General features: G+C 40.1%; 1 protein-coding gene across 1 annotated transcript in view; it reads right to left on the bottom strand.

Annotated features, from left to right (window-relative positions):
* The window catches only part of RELN (reelin), a 523,500-nt gene that overhangs the window by 60,024 nt on the left and 442,060 nt on the right, over window positions 1-21,416 (bottom strand). The window contains exons 35-45 of the mRNA XM_035020402.1: window positions 20,835-20,975; window positions 20,552-20,729; window positions 17,142-17,226; window positions 16,122-16,304; window positions 13,611-13,782; window positions 13,408-13,510; window positions 11,470-11,699; window positions 6,760-6,980; window positions 4,632-4,779; window positions 2,083-2,341; window positions 966-1,215 (exon numbers count right to left, since the gene is read on the bottom strand). Coding sequence (XP_034876293.1) covers window positions 966-1,215; window positions 2,083-2,341; window positions 4,632-4,779; window positions 6,760-6,980; window positions 11,470-11,699; window positions 13,408-13,510; window positions 13,611-13,782; window positions 16,122-16,304; window positions 17,142-17,226; window positions 20,552-20,729; window positions 20,835-20,975 — 1,970 coding nt within the window. The remainder of the gene's footprint in view (window positions 1-965; window positions 1,216-2,082; window positions 2,342-4,631; window positions 4,780-6,759; window positions 6,981-11,469; window positions 11,700-13,407; window positions 13,511-13,610; window positions 13,783-16,121; window positions 16,305-17,141; window positions 17,227-20,551; window positions 20,730-20,834; window positions 20,976-21,416) is intronic.

The raw sequence follows: 21,416 nt of genomic DNA, 5'->3' as shown, positions 1-21,416 counted from the left end.
AGACAGATGTGTACCTTATACTTATCCAAGTTCCACTCCTGTTGACTAGTTTAGTGTTGACTGATTGAATCTGAGGTAGCAAGAGCATTTCTGGGATCCTCCCTAAGATATGTCCTTTAAGTTCAAAGTAAAGAAAATAGGAAAAATCTGGATTTTGCAAGACCTTGGAAGTAACCAAATTCGTCAGACGTTGGCCCCCTGGAATCTAAAACAGGACAAAGTCCTTGTGAACATTCTCATCTGGATCTCTTAAATGAAGAATGATATGGGGTGGTTAAAGACCAGAAGACCCCCAGAATCCCGACAGGCTTGCAAGTTACAGCGAAGGGTCCAAGTATGAAGTGATGTCAGTCTTTATATCTCCTAAGATAGGTGTGTCTGTGTGTGTGCGCGCACACGTGTGTGTGAGCAAGGTATATGTAAGTATGAGTGTGTATGTGCACAACCTAGAGGATGCAAACTGGTCACAATGAGGGTGACCTAGAATATGCTATGACCCAGAATGGCAAAAACTATAAAACAAAATGGGAACAACAAAATTTCATGATTCCTGGAGCGACGGAAAGAAGACAGCAGCTGAACTGATATAAAGTTCTATGAATTAAAACCCATGTACATACAAACTCATGTGTAAATCCTATTGCTGACTCTGGCCTTCTCTATGTGATGAGAGTCCCTAATCCTGCAGATCTGATGGTAAAAGAAAAATCTGAATTTTCAAAAAGAGACAATTAGGCGTTTTTATTTATATGTAAAGACGTCTTCAAGTACCTGTACTTAAAAATAAGCTCACGTTACAAGGCTTAAAAAAAGAGACTTCCAAAACGTAATGTATACACACCATTTCCAAGAACGCGACCACGGTTTGACTCACGCGCACTTCTGTTTTACACTCAGACTTGTCAGAGGTGCCACAGATGCCCATTTGCACCCGTCTTCCCTCTACCTGGAGAGGGAGTACTTACCATAGCAGGAGTCCGTGACCGAGCAGGAGGCTGCGAAATCAATCTGCAGGAATGAGTCCTCGTTCACGGCGACGTCCGTGGTGACCACGTAGCGGGTGCTGGCCTTTTCGATGAAGACCAGGGCGTCACCGCTGGAACCGCACACGGGCATCTTGGTGCCTCCCGGGTGCAGCAGCCACTTCCTACTATCCAGGCTCGTGAAATCGTCCTCCAAGACCGTATTACCGGAAATATTTCCTCCGATAAGAATCTGAAAGGCATTTTTTTAAGAAAACGGATTTTCAATATGGTTTCAAAACAGGAGAGAGTTCGGTCTTCTTGTTTGTTTGCGTTTCTCCTCTGTCAGATCACTCAACACGCGCGTCACACGGCGAGCATCCCGTCAGGGGCCTTTCAGGATGCTTTTGTTTGTGTGGTCTGCTTGCCCATCTGGCAAGAAGCGGCAGAAAACAAATCGAAGTACTGACAAAACCATTCACAGCCTTCGTGGGCCAAACTGCGCCTTTGGAAACTACATGCGCCCAAGCTGGGAGAGCAAAATTTGGCTTACATGTGATTATTTTCCAAGAGAAATTTCTATTTAAGGACAGTTGTATCCTAAAGCATTTCAGTTCCAATTCTTCGCCTGGATTCTACCGTTTGTTAACAGGTTCTTTGAGTTCTGTTTGACACCCATTTTATTATGGATGAAGATCCTTTAGAACTGTCCGTAAGGACGTTAGGAAGATTTATTTATTTCTTCCTCAAAGGCTAGGAAAGAGGATTTGGAAGCGAGTGCATGTGGTACCAATGCTAATTTGCCCATTTTCCTTTTCAGAGAATTATAACCTTGCATCACGCTTGATAAAGTCCCTCTACCCATATGGCAGATTTCTCTATGTGCAGGACCTGGGCCTTCTGTGGTGTCGTTTGTTTTTATGGGCTCAGGCAATTGAAGGAAAAGAGAACGAAAGGAAGCTAAATGGCATATCTAATCTAGCTGTGTGCCCATGGGCAGGTCATTCAATTGTGGGTCTTGGGCTTCCTCGACTGAGCGAGGGGGCTGGCCTGAATGCGATCTAGGCCATGTGCAGCTCGAGTGCCAACAATTATAATAGTTAATCTCGAATGGACTGACCTGGTCGATAACCCAGGGACTGTAGAAGTGCCCGTTTTCAGATGGCTGCCACCAGCGGAGGCGAGTAGAAGCAGAACGGGCTTTCAAGGGTATCTCCAGGGCGATGTACCTGCCCACGTTGCTGGAGTTGCTGAAAAGAAACTCTTGAAGGAGACTCCAAGACAGGCCGCCATTGAGCGAATACTGGAGAAGCACAGGTTGGCTCCTGGGGTCAGGGACACCTTTACCACATCCCAGTCTCATGAAGAACTGCACAAATCTGACACGAGGAAGATTTATTGTAGACTTTTTTTTTTTTTTTTACTTCAGTGAGAAATTCACACTGTTCACAAAAGACAAGCCCACAGGGTCATGGGTGGGGGAGATGAATGCATGGCTTTAATGAATATGAGGATTTAATGAATGTCCAGAGCAATCATTTCAAAGTCCAATTTTCCTTTTTAATGTAAGGAAGTTAATAAAATGTGAAGTCTGGAAAAAAGCAACTCTGTACCCTCTTCATATTTTGTCCCCCTCCACAAAGGTGAGTCTGAAGGAGCTGAGCACTCACCGTACCCTCTGGCCATCCTATAAGAAGATGGGAGGGTTCCAAAGACTCTCCAAGTGTGGGAGTGTGTGTTGTTATCTATTTAAGATGAATTTATCCTTAGTATCTGAAACTGGAAGAATGTTATGAACGTAGTTTGTGCCATTAATTGGCAAAATCATCCATCCTCTGGTTTTACCAGTCATTTTTCAGTCTCCTGTTACTGGTCTGGGGAGACACATTTAAATGCAGAGGTTGTAGCTCCTCTTTGTGAAAGGCCAGGGATCTTTTGGAAGAGATGTGTCAAGCCTGGGCCCCTTTTCCATCTTTTGTGCCAGGGGCAGGGAAGCACGAGTATGGGGGTGGTGGTGAGGGTGGGCTGTGCCAGCCTCGGACTATTGCTGGGTTTGGGATGGATGATACTGGCCATCGAGAAGTGTGGCGCACAGCCAGGGGCAGCCTTCCCAGCTGGCAGGGAGGTGGACGGAGTGGCAGTGACCAGCTGGGGTACCAACGAAAACTAGCTCACATGTTATCTTTGGCAGGCAAGCTGCTGGTGCCTGGTCTGGCCGCCGTGCTAGCTGGTAATGCAGAATAAATTTCATGTGTAACCCAACACATATGCCCAATTATGCATGCATGTTAAACATAGGAAGCATATTGGGACTTATAATAAAAGTTATCAGTTCCATATATAAAACCATGCATTCTTCATGGCTTCCTCCTCCCCCCATCTCCATTAACTAGGCATTCATTTATCTTATAACCCCGAGAAAACTGGGATTTTACATGGAGCATTTTGAGGTCAATGTATGCAAATCCTACACAGCACGCTACTGAGATGAGATAAATAATGGAGCTTTTAACATTGGATTAATGAAAAAAAAAATACATAGTGCCTAGTGGATGTTGATATCTATAAAAACAATAACCACTTACAGAAAAAAAACCTTTTGGCCTATTGTCTACTTGTATTGGGAAATGTTTATAGATTAATTTAGTTATGGTAAATCCACATCAGAATTATTTAGAAAAACCCAATAATTTCTAAATTGGAGAACTCAACCGCCAATGATAAATCTGAAATAAAGAGCATCAAATTAAACCATGTGCATTAAAATAGGATGAAGAGAAATAAAATTTTGCTTTCTATCACTGTAAAATTATCTCACAGAATTGTATTTTTATGAAGCATGGTCAAATTTATAATTCAATAAATGAAAGATTTAGGTGAAAGAGGAGGGTAAATATGTTAAGATCTATTTTAAGATACTCGGGAATGTTTTAAAAAACAAAAACACGACTTTTTTGTTCACTTGCAAAAATAGGTCAGGGTTCCATTTTACACATGTTGAGTTGTCTTCTTTATTTTCCTGGCTAAGTTTTTGGCTTGTCAAATGATCAAGGGATACACATCTTGACAGGACATAATCCTCTGAGCCAGTTTGTTTCTGAGAGGCTGTGCTCAAATCAGAAAATGAGTGCCTAGAAAGCAGGAGCAAATCATTGGAAAGAAATGCTTATAAAGAATAAGGTTACACTTCAAATATTCTTAACTTAAATTGCTAATGGATATAAAATTAATGGTGGGTGATTTGAGGACATACTGTATTTCATTTAAGCTTTCTACTACGCGTGGTGTAGATAATTTTGTACATGGTCCAAGTCCAAAAAGTATTCTCTAGAAGGTGGATAAAAAAGATGCAACATTATTTTCTTGAAGTGAAAGTAAGTGAAACATTGTCATTTCCTAGTCACCATCTTGTAAATATCACCGATCTTGATATTAACTTTTGTCTGTTTAGCTATGTTTGATTTCTAATTTAGCTTATTTCACAAAGCTCCCTCGGTTTTAGGATGGAAATTACATGAATTGTGTCTTTACGGAGTCTTAGATAAGAGAGAAGCTCAACATTTCCAATGGAAGGCCTTGCCCTTAAGATGTCTGCTTCGTTCTGATTTGATTACGTTCTGTTACTGTACATCACAACGTGGTTTCTCGACAGCATCTAAAAATGTTTACCTAGCATGTGATAAATCCAGATCTCGTGTCATCAACATGCGCAAGCCATCTTCATTGAAAAAGAGGTTGTTTCCACTGGAAAGGATTCCACACTTCCGAGATGGCTTTCCGCCACTCATTAATAAGAATCTATCAGATTCTAGCTGACCTGTAAAAAGTGGTAAAGGTGATTTACCTATGACCCCAAAGACAGTCATACTCTTTCTTAAAGGATTATGGTTAAGCGCTTTAGGCAGTTTTGAAATACAAAGTCATGAACACTTAAGTCACATATTTTGGGAGAAGAGGTCTCTTCAACAGTTTAGCTTGTCTGAATTGTTTAACCTTGGCTGTATAATTTAAGGGGCTGCATGACAGAAGGGGGGGGTGGGGCTTTCCCTGAGTAGCTGTGGTCCAGACAGATGGGTCCTTCCTCTCAACTCTCCTACACTACAAAAAAATGACACTGGCAGGCAGATAGTGATTCAGGCCAAAAGTAAGAGAGGGTAATGCAGCTTTTCCACTGGCCTCTTCATTGTCTTTGCTACTCTGAGGACCGTGTCAGGCAGGTATTATAAAGTATTTTTAAAAACACAGTTTTAATGGAAGAAGTTACAGTGTAATTTAATATTTTCGATTAAGTAATGTCTTCTCAAAACCAGCTCACAAATCTCTCCAGATGCTTATCTCAGATCTAGGTGTTTTTTTTTTTTTTGATTGTGCAAAAATGCACACAACACAAAACTGATCATTTTCAACATTTTAAAGTGAACAACTCGGTGGCATTTAGTACATTCACATTCATGTTGTGCAACTGTCACCATTACCTAGTTCCAGAACTTTTTCATCACCCACGAGGGAAACCTTATACCCATTAAGCAGTCACTCCCCATCCCCCCCCTCACCCAGCCCCCAGCAACCGCTAACCTGCCTTCTGTCTCTATGGATTTGCCTATTTTGGATGTTTCACAGAATCATATGATATATAGCCTTTTGTGTCTGACTTCTTTCACTTGGCCTAAAGGTTTTCTTTTTTTTTTTTTTTTAAGATTTTATTTATTTATTTGAGACAGAGAATGAGAGAGACAGAGAGCACACAAGAGGGGGGAGGGTCAGAGGGAGAAGCAGACTCCCCGCCGAGCAGGGAGCCTGATGTGGGACTCAATCCCGGGACTCCAGGATCATGACCTGAGCCGAAGGCAGTCGCTTAGCCAACTGAGCCACCCAGGCGCCCAGCCTAAAGGTTTTCAAGGTTCATCCGTGTTGTCGCATGAATCAGTATTTCATTCCTTTGTATGGCTGCATCATACTCCATTGTATTGATATACCTAAATCTAATATTAAATTGTACTTAAAACCATAAATATCTTATAATAATTTTATAGACAACTTGGGAAAAAGAAATCGTTTGATCCCACCATCCTAACATACTGTTACACTTGTTTAAGACTTTTCTTTTATGAGAATATTTTCCCATTGTTATTTATTTATTTATTTATTTGAGAGAGAGAATGAGAGAGAGAGAGCACATGAGAGGGGGGAGGGTCAGAGGGAGAAGCAGACCCCCTGCTGAGCAAGGAGCCCGATATGGGACTCGATCCCGGGACTCCAGGATCATGACCTGAGCCAAAGGCAGTCGCTTAACCAACTGAGCCACCCAGGCGCCCTATTTTCCCATTGTTTTATCAGAGAACATATCCAAGTACATTTTTCTACATTATCGTCAGACATAATGATGTTAGATTCTAGGTATAAAACTGAAGTACAGAAAGTGATGAGAGGCTGCTCAATGAATTGATGATAAATGACGACAGGAATTTATATTTCTGGAAACTTGTTCCCTCTACCCAAGATTAACCCTCTAGAGACGGTTTCTAAAATGGTCATTAATCAGCAATTCCATGTGACGGAAGAAGTGGTGAAACCAGCTTTAGTTTTCTCAATCACGGCCTTCCTCATTCTCATTGACCATTGTTTCGAACACGGAACCCTATACAATTCAGAACTAAATGAAGGCGTGGGTGGTCGCAGTTGTAGGGATAAATAATGAAATGTTAGAGTAGAATTCATGATTACTTCTATATGACAAATTACATTTAATATGTAGTTTCTTTCACAAAGCTATATAGAACTTATTTTAAAAGATTACCTTCAAAATCATCCTTGAGAAAATCAGGATTTTTGGTGCTTATTTTACAGGTGGGACCTGAGTAGCCGGGATCACATATACACTTGGTTCCATTGATACAACCCCCATGTCCGTTACACATCTCTTCACACTGGGGACCAATATAGACATTATCGATGGCCCACGTCACTGGCTGAGAGCCAGCGGGGTAAAATCCTTGGTACCATCTGAAACGCACAGATCTGAAAAAGAGGTACAAGTCTTTTAAAATCGAAGCAATACATGTCTTTCTCTGATTGACTTATTTCGCTCAGCATAATACCCTCCAGTTCCGTCCACGTGTCGTATGACCTCACTGAAAGGAGGAATTCTTGATCTCAGGAAACAAACTGAGGCTTGCTGGAGTGGTGGAGGGTGGGAGGGTTGGGGTGGCTGGGTGACAGACATTGGGGAGGGTATGGGCTATGGTGAGCGCTGTGAATTGTGTAAGACTGTTGAATCACAGACCTGTACCCCTGAAACAAATAATACATTATATGTTAAAAAAAAAAGAAGAAGATAGCAGGAAGGGAAAAATGAAGGGGGGGAATCAGAGGGGAGGATGAACCATGAGAGACTATGGACTCTGAGAAACTAACTGAGGGTTCTAGAGGGGAGGGGGTGGTAGGACGGGTTAGCCTGGGGATGGGTATTAAAGAGGGCACGTTCTGCATGGAGCACTGGGTGTTATACGCAAACAATGAATCATGGAGCACTACATCAAAAACTAATGATGTAATATGGTGATTAACATGATAAAAAAATAAATAAAATCAAAGCAACAGAACAACACAGTTTCAAAGTAAGGACATCTGATCAAGGAGCAGCGGCCAGTTACTACCTCTGCACCACACTCAAGAAGTAGAAAACTCGATTTGGCATTTCGAGAACACAAACTCCATTCCTCAATCTCCAGGATTTTGCCAATTTACATTCCTGTTTCCTGTAAGCCCTTCCTAATCCTATCACTAGGTCAAATTCCACCTGACCCTCACCTTTTTCAACAGTGACTTCTTTGGTGACGCTTTCTGCATTCTATCTACACTCTGCGTAACTAATCTTTTTCTTCATAAATTGATGTAAAATTCGCATAACATAAAAGCAACCATTAGCCATTTAAAGAGTACAACTGGGTGGCAGTCAGCACATTCCCAGTGTTTAGCTAACCATCTTGGATCAAGTTCCAAGACATTTTCATCACCCCAAAAGGAAACCTTGTGTCTATTAAGCAGTCACTCCCCATACCATCCTAGTTCCAGCTCCCAACAACCATTAATTCATTTTATTTCCAAGTAAATTGTCCTATCATATTGTTGATGAGAGCTTCTTGGAAATAATCTACATATTTAGGTAGTAGTTCAAAAACAGTTTAGTGTGTTCTATTAGACACAAAATTCAAAGAAGACAGATTTATTTTTGAGGGGATGGAGATAGAGATGGCATGCACACTCATCTTTGTACCCTATGAATGTGTCCCATTTTCAGTGATCATCAAAACCAAATTCAGAATAATTTTTTAATTTGAGAAACAGAAATTAGAAGTTAATTTTGGAAGTATTCATTAGGCTTCTAAAGTTCAGTAGATCGTAAAGCAGATGGAGTCAAGTTCCCACATATAATTTTAACCCTAATTTCATTGTTTATCTCAAGACTCCAACCACACTGAGCTGCTCCCAAAATGCCAATTCATAATTACATTTTATTTTCAAATACTTGTCAGAGTTTAGTCTTGGCAAGAAGCACTTTCTACCCTTTGAACTTCCAGACTGCTGAGCTGAGGGAAATGGCTAGAGTTTTCCTTTGAACAAAAGCCTACATGGATTTTTTTGAACTCCTTATTTATTCAAATGTTCTGAATACAAATGAACCACCTTGGTTGGATATTTATTATTGTTCACCTGCCTTGACACAGAAATTGCAAGCACTATGATAAATGGGCTGAAGGGTCTGGTTTCACTGTGCTTCCCTTCTGCTGAAACCTTATTTTGAAAATTTCTCACTGCCACCCTCCCTGGTGAATGTCAGCGTCTGTTCTCCCAAGCCAGTGGTATTCGAAAGGATCTGTTTTTTAAATGTAAACTTAAAATTTCAAGCACATAATGGTGCTTTCTTTAGACAAGGGTTTTGGTGGACTCATTATGAAACTGTATAAAGCAAAAGCAATTAGGAAGTTTTACAGACAGAAAGACTCCTAGACGAAAAGGACACAAAGGTGATGTGAATAAAACTCAATGGAAGCTCAATACTTCATGCTTCATATGTGAATTGACAAACATGGTCATTTTGTACCTGAAAACATTTCATGTGCTTTTTTGGTATCTGGTGTCCACCAAGTGCATGGAAAAGGGTAATTTACACATGGGTTGTGTACATTTTTTAGCATCTGGCTTGTACTGTCACTATGGACCATGTTGAATACAAACCAAGCAATGATTCACTGAGTTGGAGAAAATTTAACTTTTGCCTTCCAGCAATTCATGCCTGCGTGGGTTTTAACAAGAGTGCTAATTCTCTTCCTGAAACAAGGACCAGACAACACTATTAAGGCCAATACTTCTCTTCACAGAAATGGTTGAAGGCAGTTTGGAGGGTAGGTTTATACCATTCTGAGAGTGGGCATGCCTCTTGGACAGACTTCCTTTCTTTTTATAGAAATAAAAATGACACGGAGTACAAATAACACGATGGCCTAAGTTCTGCACCTTTATCATTGGAGGAGGTATATTTTAAACTGACAGTCAATAGCAGCGGGTGAAAATATATACATTTCTAATGTTCAAATTATATTGCCTTATGATTTCTCTCGTTCAGATTTCCAAATTGTATTCCCTTATGCGTCAGCACAGCCCCGTGGACATCACCAATTCTAAGTGAGGTGGTTTCCATGACACTGAAGCAACTGTCCTGTGACTTTATTCCATATTTCTTTAAAGAGGACTGTTTCCATGTGGGAATGTGCTGAAGCAAGTCTCAGTTGTTAAAACAATGTAAATTCATGCCCTACACCCTGTCTTTAGGGTGGTTTCCTCATTAATCCAATTCTTAGCCGAGCAATAGGAGGAAATGAGAGGTCCATTAAAGAGAAAATTTGGAGCTTTTCAACAATGACCATAATGGTCACGATCTTGGTCCTAGGTGCCTGCGTGATCGGCCTGCAGGCCTTTCTCTGCCTATACTGCCCATAAGCGTGGATTTTGGGCAGCTAGGCTTCTGTCGCATGGCTTAACTTTCTGACTATAGCTGATTGATTCAGACTGTCTTTTCTAGAAATGTGGAGTTAAGAGTTCCAGCACATGAGAGTGGTCGTTTGCTGAGTGATGTTAAAGTCAGCATGATAAAAATGAGGGTCACACACTCCTTTTGCTGAGGCCCTCACACTTTCTAAATGGGGTCCATGAAATTCCCCAGTATGCTTCTAGTAAGTTTTTCCACTTTTTTGGTAAGCCCTTTATATTTCCTGCAACATAGGATCTTAAATAATACAACTGATTTTGGGTAAAAAGTTTTTCCTGAGCTATTTCTCCCTGCCATATTCTTCTATAGACAATCCTCCCCACTCCCAGCAATAACAACTTTCTGGTTGTGCTGGCTGAATTGTCAGCTCTGTCTTCTACAGAACCGTGAGGACATTCTGCTTAGTAATGCCTTTTTTTTTTTTTTAATAGTTGGATTTTCCATTGGGATCATACCCTGGTGTAACATCAAGAATTAACAAATAACATCCTTGACAGCTCAAAATATTAAAGTCCTTAGCAATCAAATTATAAAAATTATGCTGATGATATGATGAGAAGCAAATGGATTTATGTTCAAAGAGAATGCAGACTTGTGAAAATTTACTTTCACCCCTTTGGAAAAGTACTAGGTATTAGTCATTTTGCTTGAAGACTCAAGACTTATAATTTTGCTGAGTTTCACATTGGGAATGTAAATCTATTTCCATCTTGAAAGTGTATTAGTGCTTTCTTTTCTTGACACGTTCACCCTGAAAGAACAAGTTTTTTCTTCTGATAGAAAAGACAAATTCTGAGGCAGTCTGCTTTGTTGACTTCCTCTCTTTGTTCACTTGCATTATTAGGTTTAGTTTTTGAACTATTCATTTCATTTCTATTAGAATTGAAGTCCTTTATCTCCAAATAGTTTTCAACAGAAGAGTCAAATATATGGAACAAGAACGCTGAAAGAAGTTGGAAAAGCAGAAATGCCTGGGCGGGGGAAGAGTGGAACAATGTTTTTTTTTTTTTTTTTTTTTTTATGAGTCACCTAGATTATTCTGTGGGCTTCCATCCTCCCGCTGTGTGCTCTCCCTACATAAGAGACACAGGTAGATGTCCAAAAGTCATAAAATTCTCACTGCATTTATCCTGGGAGGTGGGGGCAGGTGTGTGTGTGGGGGGGATTACAACATTAGGAGAAAACCATATATCTGCTGCTTCCTCATGGATCTAATAAAGACCCGTGGGGGCTATGAGTCCCTACAGAGTGCAGCCCATGATGTACTCTTTTAAATCTCCCTTCAAACTCTAAGTGAGCAGTGTGTCAGCTCGGAGTCCCATGTCTGGAGCCTCCCCGGATCTGCTGAAGAGGAGAACTAGGGGGAAGGCGCCCCCCGTAAAGTGGCAAGTCAACGGTGACCTCAGGGAGAACGCCGCCAAAGGAGAAAGATGGCGGCGCGAAGCAGCAGGCCCTCACCCACACAGATGCAGCTTCCCGAAATGCACGACCTCCCTCCTCCAGCCCTGGGTGGTCCCCGCGTAGTAGGTGCTGCTCGGGTGGTGCTCGGTGGAGCACAGGGAGCTGACGTGGTTGCTGCCGTGGTAGCAGAGGGGTAGCAGCAGGTGCCACGTCGCCCCAAAGTCCCTTGAAAACTCCAGTCTGACTGGATCGGTACACGAGCTATCCGTGGAGCATCCCACATTGATCTGGGGGAGGAAGGGAAAAAAAGCCAAAAAAAGCGATACAAATTACTTCAGAGCAACAGGCCTTGAAATGATTCAGCACTTCATTATTTTCTCGAGAGTCCGTTTTCCTGGGAGCTGCCCTGCTGAAATATTTAACACTGTAAAATTCTGTTTTGCCTGAGTAATATCATATATTACCTTCCAATAATAATTTTTTCATAAAGAACCTCAAAGGGGCTCATAAAAAATTTATTTTCCCTCATTTTATAAAAAGCTAGGAAGTGGGTAAGGCTGGCATGGATTCCAAATTTTACTTCTGGCCTACTTTCATAGCCAAGCCAAGCAAATCGTAATGAAAAGACTGTTTGCTTATTTCTAACCATTAACTTCTTTTCAGTCCGCTAGATAGGAAGGCCTTCTGTTTTCCTTCCTGTGACGCCTTCCAAATAATCCCCGAAGTTCCGCACGTGAAAAAACTTCCATATGTATTCAACAAAATACAATTATTGTCACGATTTCCGTGGCACAGGGAGAGCGTTTTCAGAAAGACCTTCTTAATCATTAGGGAAATAATTACTTCATTCCTTTTTCCACGCTTTCAAGTAAATAAACTAAAACTTAAATAAATGCATGTAATTCTTCCTATGCAATTTTCCCCTCTTGCAATTGAGATTAATATTTTCTTGCTCCTGAAGCACCCGGATATATTTATACTTATAATTTTTGTTGTTGAACTTACTCCTTGTACCTTTTGATGAGTGAAGTATCAACATCAGATAAACGTTTCAACTACAGGCATTTGTTTCTACCTAGATCTTCTGATAACAGAACAGGGCCACAGGTGCTATTTTTTTAAATTAACATTTAAAGCATACATTTAAAAAATATAATAGAAGGTTATTTAAGCAACTTAAAATAAAGCTAGAAAATATAACAAAGTTTAAAATAGATCCAGAATAATTTCTCTATGACAGCATCACTTGGTCTCTGACTTTTGAGATGCAAGAGACAACTCTAATTTAGAGGCTACCGAGAGTTAATCTAAAGAAATATTCAGAATTTTGTTGATGCAGTCAGGCACTATTGTAAGCCTTCCTAAAGGCAGCTAGAGATCTCAACTATGAAACAAGCATTTTTGAAAGTTAGTACTATTGAATGCTGGCACAATGCACCCTTGGTTCTGCTGATTTTATCTAAGTCTTGAAATACACAAAAGTTTTTCTTTTATACATTATTAATTTGCTCTCTTCCAAATTATAAGGAGTCCATGAATATTAATGAAATACACAAAAATTATAAAAATAGTGTAGTGTTGTTTTATCTGTAAAATTCACGGCACCATGATAAACATTATATAAATGTGCCAGCATGGTGTAACGGTAGTTACACTAACTGGGTCTTAGGTAACACATAAAAATTGTGAAAACAATAATATTAGAATAGTATGGCCCTTTTCATTTTTATAATGTTTAAAATAATTTATTTCAACAACTTCCCATTGTGGTAGGTAGGGAGATTATGTCATAAATAAAGGACAAAAACTCAGAAAAAATCTTAGTAGGACGATTGGTTCTGCTAATAAAAATGAATTATGATGTAAAACCTCTTTTGTCCTTGCACAAAAATGGAAAGTCATAACACATGAAATTATCTGAGATTTTCCTCCTCTTTCCTGGCTTTTTGTTCAAGATAAAATTTAAAGCATTTTTGATAGGACAAAGTCAAGTACCTCAAATTGTATGATGGTGTTCTCATTCACATCCAGGTCACGAGTGGTAATAGAATGCTCACCAACTTCATTTGAAACAAATACCATAGCTGAATCTTCCTCGCTGTTAGGGAAGAAAACAACAAGAAATCCATTTGGGCAAAAGTTCATTGTCACTTGTAGAGAGCGATGGTTTTATTTTAACATCTCAGTTAAAGACTTACGGGGCTCCTTTTGAAGAATATGGACAATAAAGGCCAATATTACCACCAGGATAGAAAAACCAATTGTCTTCTCTGGGTCCAAAGTCAAATGTATCCAGAAGCATCACAGGGTTGTTTAGATTATTCCCATCAATAATGAAGTCATCAACAATCCAGATTTCTTCTTTCTTACCTAAGGCATTTTTGGATAAAAAAAAAAGTTTTTCCAATGGTGGAAATTGGAGGGACATTTTTGCTCGTTGGAAGAAAGTGAAGGACAGAAAGGAATCAGTAACAACAGGTTAAATATATGCCTTTGAGACAGAGAAACACAAACTATGCAACAGTGTATTTAAAGTATGAAAGAATCAAGCTGTCAATCATATTAAGTTGAGAGCAGGGAACAGCCTCACTGATTTCAGAAAGCTGAGACAGTCTGTGAAATTGTGCTCCCCTCCCAGTCCCAGTGGGTGCTACAGACCCTCTGCTGCCAAGAGTGGGATTTGAATTATGTTTTCATGGTTTAGGAGAACCTGTAAGATACCTGAATCTGTGAGCACAGGTGGTCAAGCCTGCGGATTTAAAACTGAGGTATACTAGTTGATTCAAGGAGCAACTCATGACCTTTTAGAGTCAGCTCATGACGTAGCATCATGCTACGGTCAGGCCAAAGGACTGTGGTCATGGAAACCCTGGCCTGATGCATAATTTTATTTAATTGTTAAAACTACACAGAAGAAGATATTCTGTGTTATGTACATTTTTTAATGTTTTTCAAAACTTTTATGTTTATTTGAAGATATGTGGAACTATCCAGAAAACTAGTAAAATCACTCCGTAGGCTGTCAGAGAATTTGATTCAGCAACACAGGCTGGGTGTTGAAGGAAGATACCTACAGAGTAGGGAGGAGGGCAAACCCAGGCTGTCTTTGCAAAGCGCTGTTTGGACTCCAGGAAACAAGGAAATAAGACCATGCCAAAGCAGAAACATCAAGATTCCCCAAGGTTGCTTCTTCGCTGATTTCTACTTTGACTACAATTCTTACCAAGATATATATATTATATATAAATATATATATAATTTGTAAACAGGAGCTTGTAGAAATAACCTGATGATTTAAATGAAGTCACATGTGTGTGTCTCTCTCTCTAATCCTATCACTGTTCTTTCTTTTTTGGTACATTCTTTTTTTGTTTTTAAAGAGTTTATTCATTTGAGAGAGAGAGAGAGAGAGAGAGCACAAGCAAGGGGAGAGAGGCAGAGGGAGAGGGAGAAGCAGACTCCCCGCTGAGCTGGGAGCCCGACGTGGGGCTCAATCCCAGGACCTGGAGATCACGACCTGAGCTGAAGGCAGACACTTAACCATCTGAGCCACCCAGGTGCCCCAGCTATCACTGTACTAATTCTAGTAGCTTTCTTCTCTTTTCTTGTTTTGGAAGCAGTTGGTGAAAACAATAAAGTAAAAGGTAAGTAAAATTCCAATCATAACATAAAGACAGTGATCCTCTGGATTGTGAAACTTGGTTGCATTTATTTATTTATTCATATTTACTTTTATTTGGTGATTATAAAAGATTATTTTTTCTGTTCGTAATAAGTTAAAAATTATTTCTGGCTTACTAGTATAAAATAAATACTCAGGTTAAATTTTAGAGATAGCGGTACATTTTTCTTATTCATTTCTGTGTTACCTCTGCAAAGAATATGCTTAATGGGATATCTCCATGCTTACTCAGGCCATTAAATGCATGATTTGGTAGAGTCTGGTCCTTTATAATCAGCAGTTAATAGAAATATTGGAAGCAATAAAACATTAGGAATTTGTAGAATCATTTTCTGTAGCCATCTGAAAATGCTGTTAAATTATACATTCACTTTAACTTATCACTGAAGCGGGGGTATGTGATAAGAATATTTTATCTAAGGTACTTTCTGCTTGGTGTAAGTCCCTGTCACTTTGTCATGGTATTTTGCTGCAATGTTGTTCTGTCTCACTAATGAAATGCCACACTCAGAAGAACTATTTATTCCCAAATGAATTCAGCAGGAATGTAGTTACAATTGAGGAGTGACTAACGATAATGCTACATTTTTTAAAAAAGATTTTATTTATTTATTTGAGAGAGTGCACCCACGAGCAGGGGGGAGGAGCAGAAGCAGCAGAATCCCCGCTGAGCAGGGAGCCTGAAGCAGGGCTCAATCCCAGGACCCCAAGATCATGACCTGAGCTAAAGGCAGATGCTTAACCAACTGAGCCACCCAGGCGGCCCAATGCTCAATTATTTTTTAAAAACCTTAGCTCTGTAAGGGGCTTTAGCTATGTTTACATCATCAAGAGAACTTATAAGTCAAATACAAAGAGACAATAAAGATACATAAAGTTAAATATTCATTGAGACTCCTCTAGGTAAAATGTGTGTTATGGACAATGAAAACTACTCAGTTGACAAACACTTCCTCCACATCTTAGAAACAAACATGGTAAAATGCCATCGTCAGTTTTGATCATAGGCGAACATGTGCATTCTTACCATTATTATAAGGTTGCCAGAGTCTGAACCTTGTAGCATTGGTCTGGGCAGTATATGGCAAGGGAACATTAATGAAAAGTATGTTGGTTGTCTGAGGGAAGTAAAATTCGTCCATCAGGTGCCAAGTGATTCCCCCATTGATAGAGAATTGTAATAGAATAGAGTGAGACCTCTCCGGGGTACCTAGAGAGAAGACACCACAGGCATAAAACATACTGTGATAAAAGTAGGGAGATGGTAGGTTCTAAGACTATTTTTTTGGCATCGATGCATGAACTGACTTATGTTCCCCTAGAGGCTTTAGTCCAAGTGCTTCGGAGACAGCTTCAAGCAAGGTCAGGTGGAGCTTTCCGGATGATTGTATCTCAAAACGCACACCAGATCTCAGATTTTCACACAACAGTATCTCCCTCTCTTTCTCAGATATGAACACAGATCTTTCTGTATTTCATTTAGGAAATCTTGTATCAGAGAATTTTGCTTCCACGGGCATCACAATTTTACAAATGGTCAAACACTTAAATCTCAGGATACAAACAAAAATCTACTTGAAAGCTTATTATATCCAAAGGGCGTTATTTGTTGAGGAAATGACTTAGTTAATATGAAAGGTCATAATGGCAAAGAGTTGTCTTTTGGGGGCTCACACCTATAAAAGAAAATTCAAAATGTCCACAAGCTAAATTTTTAAAATTTAAAATTCTTATACCTAGGAAGTCGTGGTGGAAAAAAGACTCAGGGACAGAATGATAAATCTAGCTACCATAGAATTAGTATGATTACTACAGCTATATGAAATTTTTGCAAAATCAGTAGTTATCTTACCCTTATATTAAGATGAATTTACATTATAGAAGCACATCTATGAACATTTATTTACTTATATTTATGTCAGCTCTTCCATGTAACAGAACTTATGGGCCTCAAATCTATCATTTCTTTGTGGGGAAGGAATTGTGTAAGGCAAGGGGGAGTTCTCTTGAAGAGAAATAATGAATTCTACCCACAGAAATGACTTACCTTTTGCTATAAATCTAAGTGAAAACTGGACATACATAGTATTGGTACAGTCTAGATCTCTTGAAATAAGCATCCTCAGTCCTTCCTGAAAACACAAACATATACGTTGAACAACCTTATTTCATCTGCAGAATTATTTTCGTTTGACTTTTATACACCTAACTTGCATTAGCTAAGTAATAGATACATACATGTAAGGATCCAGAAGCAATGGTGGGTGCAGTTGAAAAGGAAAAATGGATCATTTCCCCTTTCTTAAGGCTTTCATTTCTTAAGACTGCGTAACCCAGTTTCATATTCTCAACTCGACATCCCACTTTGCTGTGACTTTTATAAAAAGCAGTGCAAAAATGACAGCATTACCTATCTGCAGGCTTTTTTAAAAAGTAGCCTCCTTTGACCACAGCACCCCATGAAGGGAGTAATGAGGAAACAGATGGAAAGTCTCTGCCAAGTGCTCCTGCTGGAAGTTGGGAACTAAGAGGTAACTTTTTCAGTGTTCCAGGGAGTCACAGGGACTTACTACTCCTTTGTGCACTCTGACCACGCTGGGAGGCTCTCATCCAGGCTGACACAACACCCTCCCGCTGGAGGTTAAATAAGGCATAATAAGCAAGTCCCCATGCCTCGGCTATAACTGCTCATGCAGAGAAGCCAAAGAAGGAAGAAAGCTATCACATTAGCTTTGGTAATTTCTTCTGCTAATTAACTATTTCTGGTTGCCTGGGACTGACAGCCCCATAGCTTGTTTTCTCTGTGTGTACACAGGACTGCAGTGATAGCTAGTAAAATAGAATTTCACTATGCAAATGTCCTAAGGTACAAATAAGCCTTTTAGCATCTTAGCTGTGACTTATGAATGAAGTGACTCTTTGGTGGTATAGGACTGTGTGATATTGAGTGGACACTTCCTTCCTTCCTTCCTCCCTCCTTCCCACCCTCCCTCCCTTCCTTTCCAGATTTATTTATTTATTTGAGAGAGAGAGAGAATGAGCAGGAGGGGCAGAGGGAGAGAGAATGTGAAGCAGGCTCCTTGCTGAGCAGGGAGTCTGAGGCAGGGCTCAATCCCAGGACCCTGAGATCATGACCTGAGCCGAAACCAAGAGTCTGACGCTTAACCAACTGCGCCACCCAGGCACCCCTGGATTTCTTAATTGTCAACTAATAAACACCAAATGTAATTTTAGCTAGAGAAAGCAAATTTGCCCTCTTTCTCTTATTACCCAGCACAAAATCCTCAATAACTGAAAAACTTTAAATAGAACTAATTTTCTAATAGCAATCGTATTATTGAATTATTCAATGCCTGTAATATGCCAGGTTCTAAAACAGACACCTTTTTCCTTTAACACACATCGCACTCGTAAGGGCAAGATATTATTATCTTTATGATACAGAGAAGGAGACTGAAACTCAGAGACAGTAACTTGTTCAAGATTGCAGAGCTTAAAAGTGTTGATGGCACAATTTGAGCCCAGATTTGTCAGACTGTGTAACTTATCTTCCAGCCTTTATTGGATACCAGTGTTTCGTTTATTAAATCACCTTTTGCTTTTGGGAGAAGAAATCCAGATGGTGCTAAATTTAGAGTTTGAGAATTATTTAATACTGTCATGAAAAAGTAGCGGCATGTATACCTGTCCCTGAACTTCACAAAGCATCAATTCAAACTTCCAGGATTGAAGGTTGCCCTGTAAAAGCCTTATATTTCCAGTCTTTGTTGTTTTTTATTTTTACCCTAATAACTCACTGCCCTGCTCAGTCCGTGACACCTGGTCAATGCCTGTTCTTCATGTTTCACTGTTGAGAGACACTCTCTCCCGTGTACCCTGACAAGCACAAAGCCTCGAATGGTTTTACATCTTGGTGCCACGTGGAGGTTGAGGTGATGAGGAAAGGTGGCTTCTTCAACTTGCAAGGAATAAGCTTTGAGGTGGGTAATTGAAAGATCCAGCTAATAAAGATCACTTGCTAACATCAAGTTAAAGGATTATGATGACTCTTCCCCCTTGATTATGGAACTTAAGTATGAAATTGTTCCCATGGGCAAATACATATCAGCCATCAAAGGACCATTGCACACTACATCTTGTAGGAACAGTTATGTTGAAAGTGGGCACAAGGTATATGAAAGTATCTTTCATGTTTGTAGTATTTGCTTGTAGCTCAGCACTTGATATTAATTACATGGTGGAAATGTCAAGCCCTGCTTCTGTGCATATTCTAGTTCACACAGATAGGTTTCTTTTCCCATCTCTTTTCCAGGTTCATTAATCCATTTGTACTAAATGTGGGAGTTCTTTGGCATATAAGAGCTATTTTAATAGCTGATAGTACTCCTGAATCTATAAACATTCAAAAGAGACGATCATTTCCTTTTTAACGAAAGAATGCCTTTCTAGGTCAAACTGCACCCTACTGAATGGCCCACTCTACATCTTGCAGAGCTGACAGGCAATACGTCTAATACATATAATGCTTGGTTGCTCTTGCATTTGGATGGCTAAAGGGAAAACAGAAAACACTCTGTGTCTTCCTTCTTCTTAGGCTCTAGGGACCAGGTTAATCCCACTGCTTAAAAATTTATCAGGTAAAGATATTTAAATCATGAAAAGTCACAGGGCTCCTGCTTTTTGGTCTTGTCAATGCTACAAGCAGATCGGAAGTGAGCTAGTGGTAATCAGAGCTAATGCCTCCGACAAGACTGAAAAAAAACACACGCAAAAACCAGCAGCTTCCATCCTGAAATGTGGATGGAAAGGACTTGTAAATCTCTCCGACCCCCTAAGTGTTTTTTCTCTCTCTATAGCATGTATTCACATAGAAAGATGTGCCAACCAGTACAGTGTTTCACACAATTGCTTAATATCCCTCTCACCAGACACCTGGGCTGAAATACAAAAATAGACTAACAATGTCTGAGAATGTTTTTTCACTTGATTCAAATGTTTGGTTTTCTTAAAGTCACGAAAGGGCTCTATTGGCAGGAAGGAAAGGGAAAAAAAAGAAAGGAAAAAGCAAAGACCTTTTATAAAATCATTTTTTTCAGTTCTGCAAGTTATATATTCAATAACACATAAAACGCTACATTCTAGAATTCAAGATTCTAGAAATTGCATACGCATTTGTGTGTGTGTATACATATATGCATACACACACACACACACATATATAATTGCAGCAGAAAGTAATGAAGGTCTGATCACCAAAGCAGAGGAAAGATTTTATGCCTAAGTGATGCTAAAGAATGATTATGCTGAACAGAGGAGAAAACACGGTCTGGGCTAGAAGACAACAGCCTTGTATAAAATAATGCACCATCTGAGCAGGTTCAGAAACTCATTTGTGTGGAGCAGTGAGGGAAGGAAGGAATCTCAGTAGCAGAGTAGAGAAGTAGAATCTTATCTGACCCCTTTAAAAATAAGTGATGTTCCAGATTTGATGGTTTCACCATTCAGATTCCCCCTCTCGGCACCATACACTTCAGGCCAGAGATCGGGATGTAGGTTCCCGTTGAAATCATCCTTAAGAATCGAGGGCAGAGGAACGATGGGCACACAGTAGGCACCACCAAAGCCCCGGTCACATCTAAGAGAAAAAAAGGAGTGGAGGAAAGGCATTATCTGTCGTGAGTTCGAAAGCCGTTTTTGTTTTTGCATTGTGAAAAAGAAACTGCCCGTTTCATTGACTTACACACAGTGTCCGGCATCGCAAATCCCTCGTCCCGAGCACAGCCAGGGGCACCCGGATGCCAGCACGACATTATCAATAGCCCACGTGTCAGCCCCCACAGTGTAGTTGGACTGAATCCACCGGAACCGGGTCCTGGGAGATCTAACCAAAGATAACACACTTGGTTCGACACGCACCCTTGAAAGCAGGAGAGCATTTCTTTTAACTCCCCTTTCGCTCTGAAGAGCCCTCCTCCAAGTTCTAGTTCCCTCTTGGAGACACTTAGTTCTCACACCAAGTATTGGATGCTCTTTCCTGCTGAATCCACCAACGAGAGGAGAAAACATGGTTTGTAAATATCTCACCCTTCCTTTCAGACAAGTGTCTCCTAACTCACCTGGGGTGGGAAAGTTATCTCAGACTAGCGATTTATTATGTGTTTGAACTACGCGCTGAATCTGGGGTTTTGCTTTCAGGCTTTTCCTGCCATTCAGAACGAGGGAAGAGGCGGAATGGATGAGAAACACGAGGAGAAGCTGGAATCTCACGAAGTTCTGGGCATGAGGTCCCTGCGCTACTGTCCCTAAATGGTTTCTGAGACTG

The sequence above is a fragment of the Mirounga leonina genome, unplaced genomic scaffold (assembly GCF_011800145.1).
Source record: "Mirounga leonina isolate KUSES-001 unplaced genomic scaffold, KU_Mleo_1.0 Mir_174, whole genome shotgun sequence".
Classification (NCBI taxonomy): domain Eukaryota; kingdom Metazoa; phylum Chordata; class Mammalia; order Carnivora; family Phocidae; genus Mirounga; species Mirounga leonina.
Note: the sequence above shows the minus strand (reverse complement) of the source record. Positions and strands in the feature narration are given on the sequence as shown.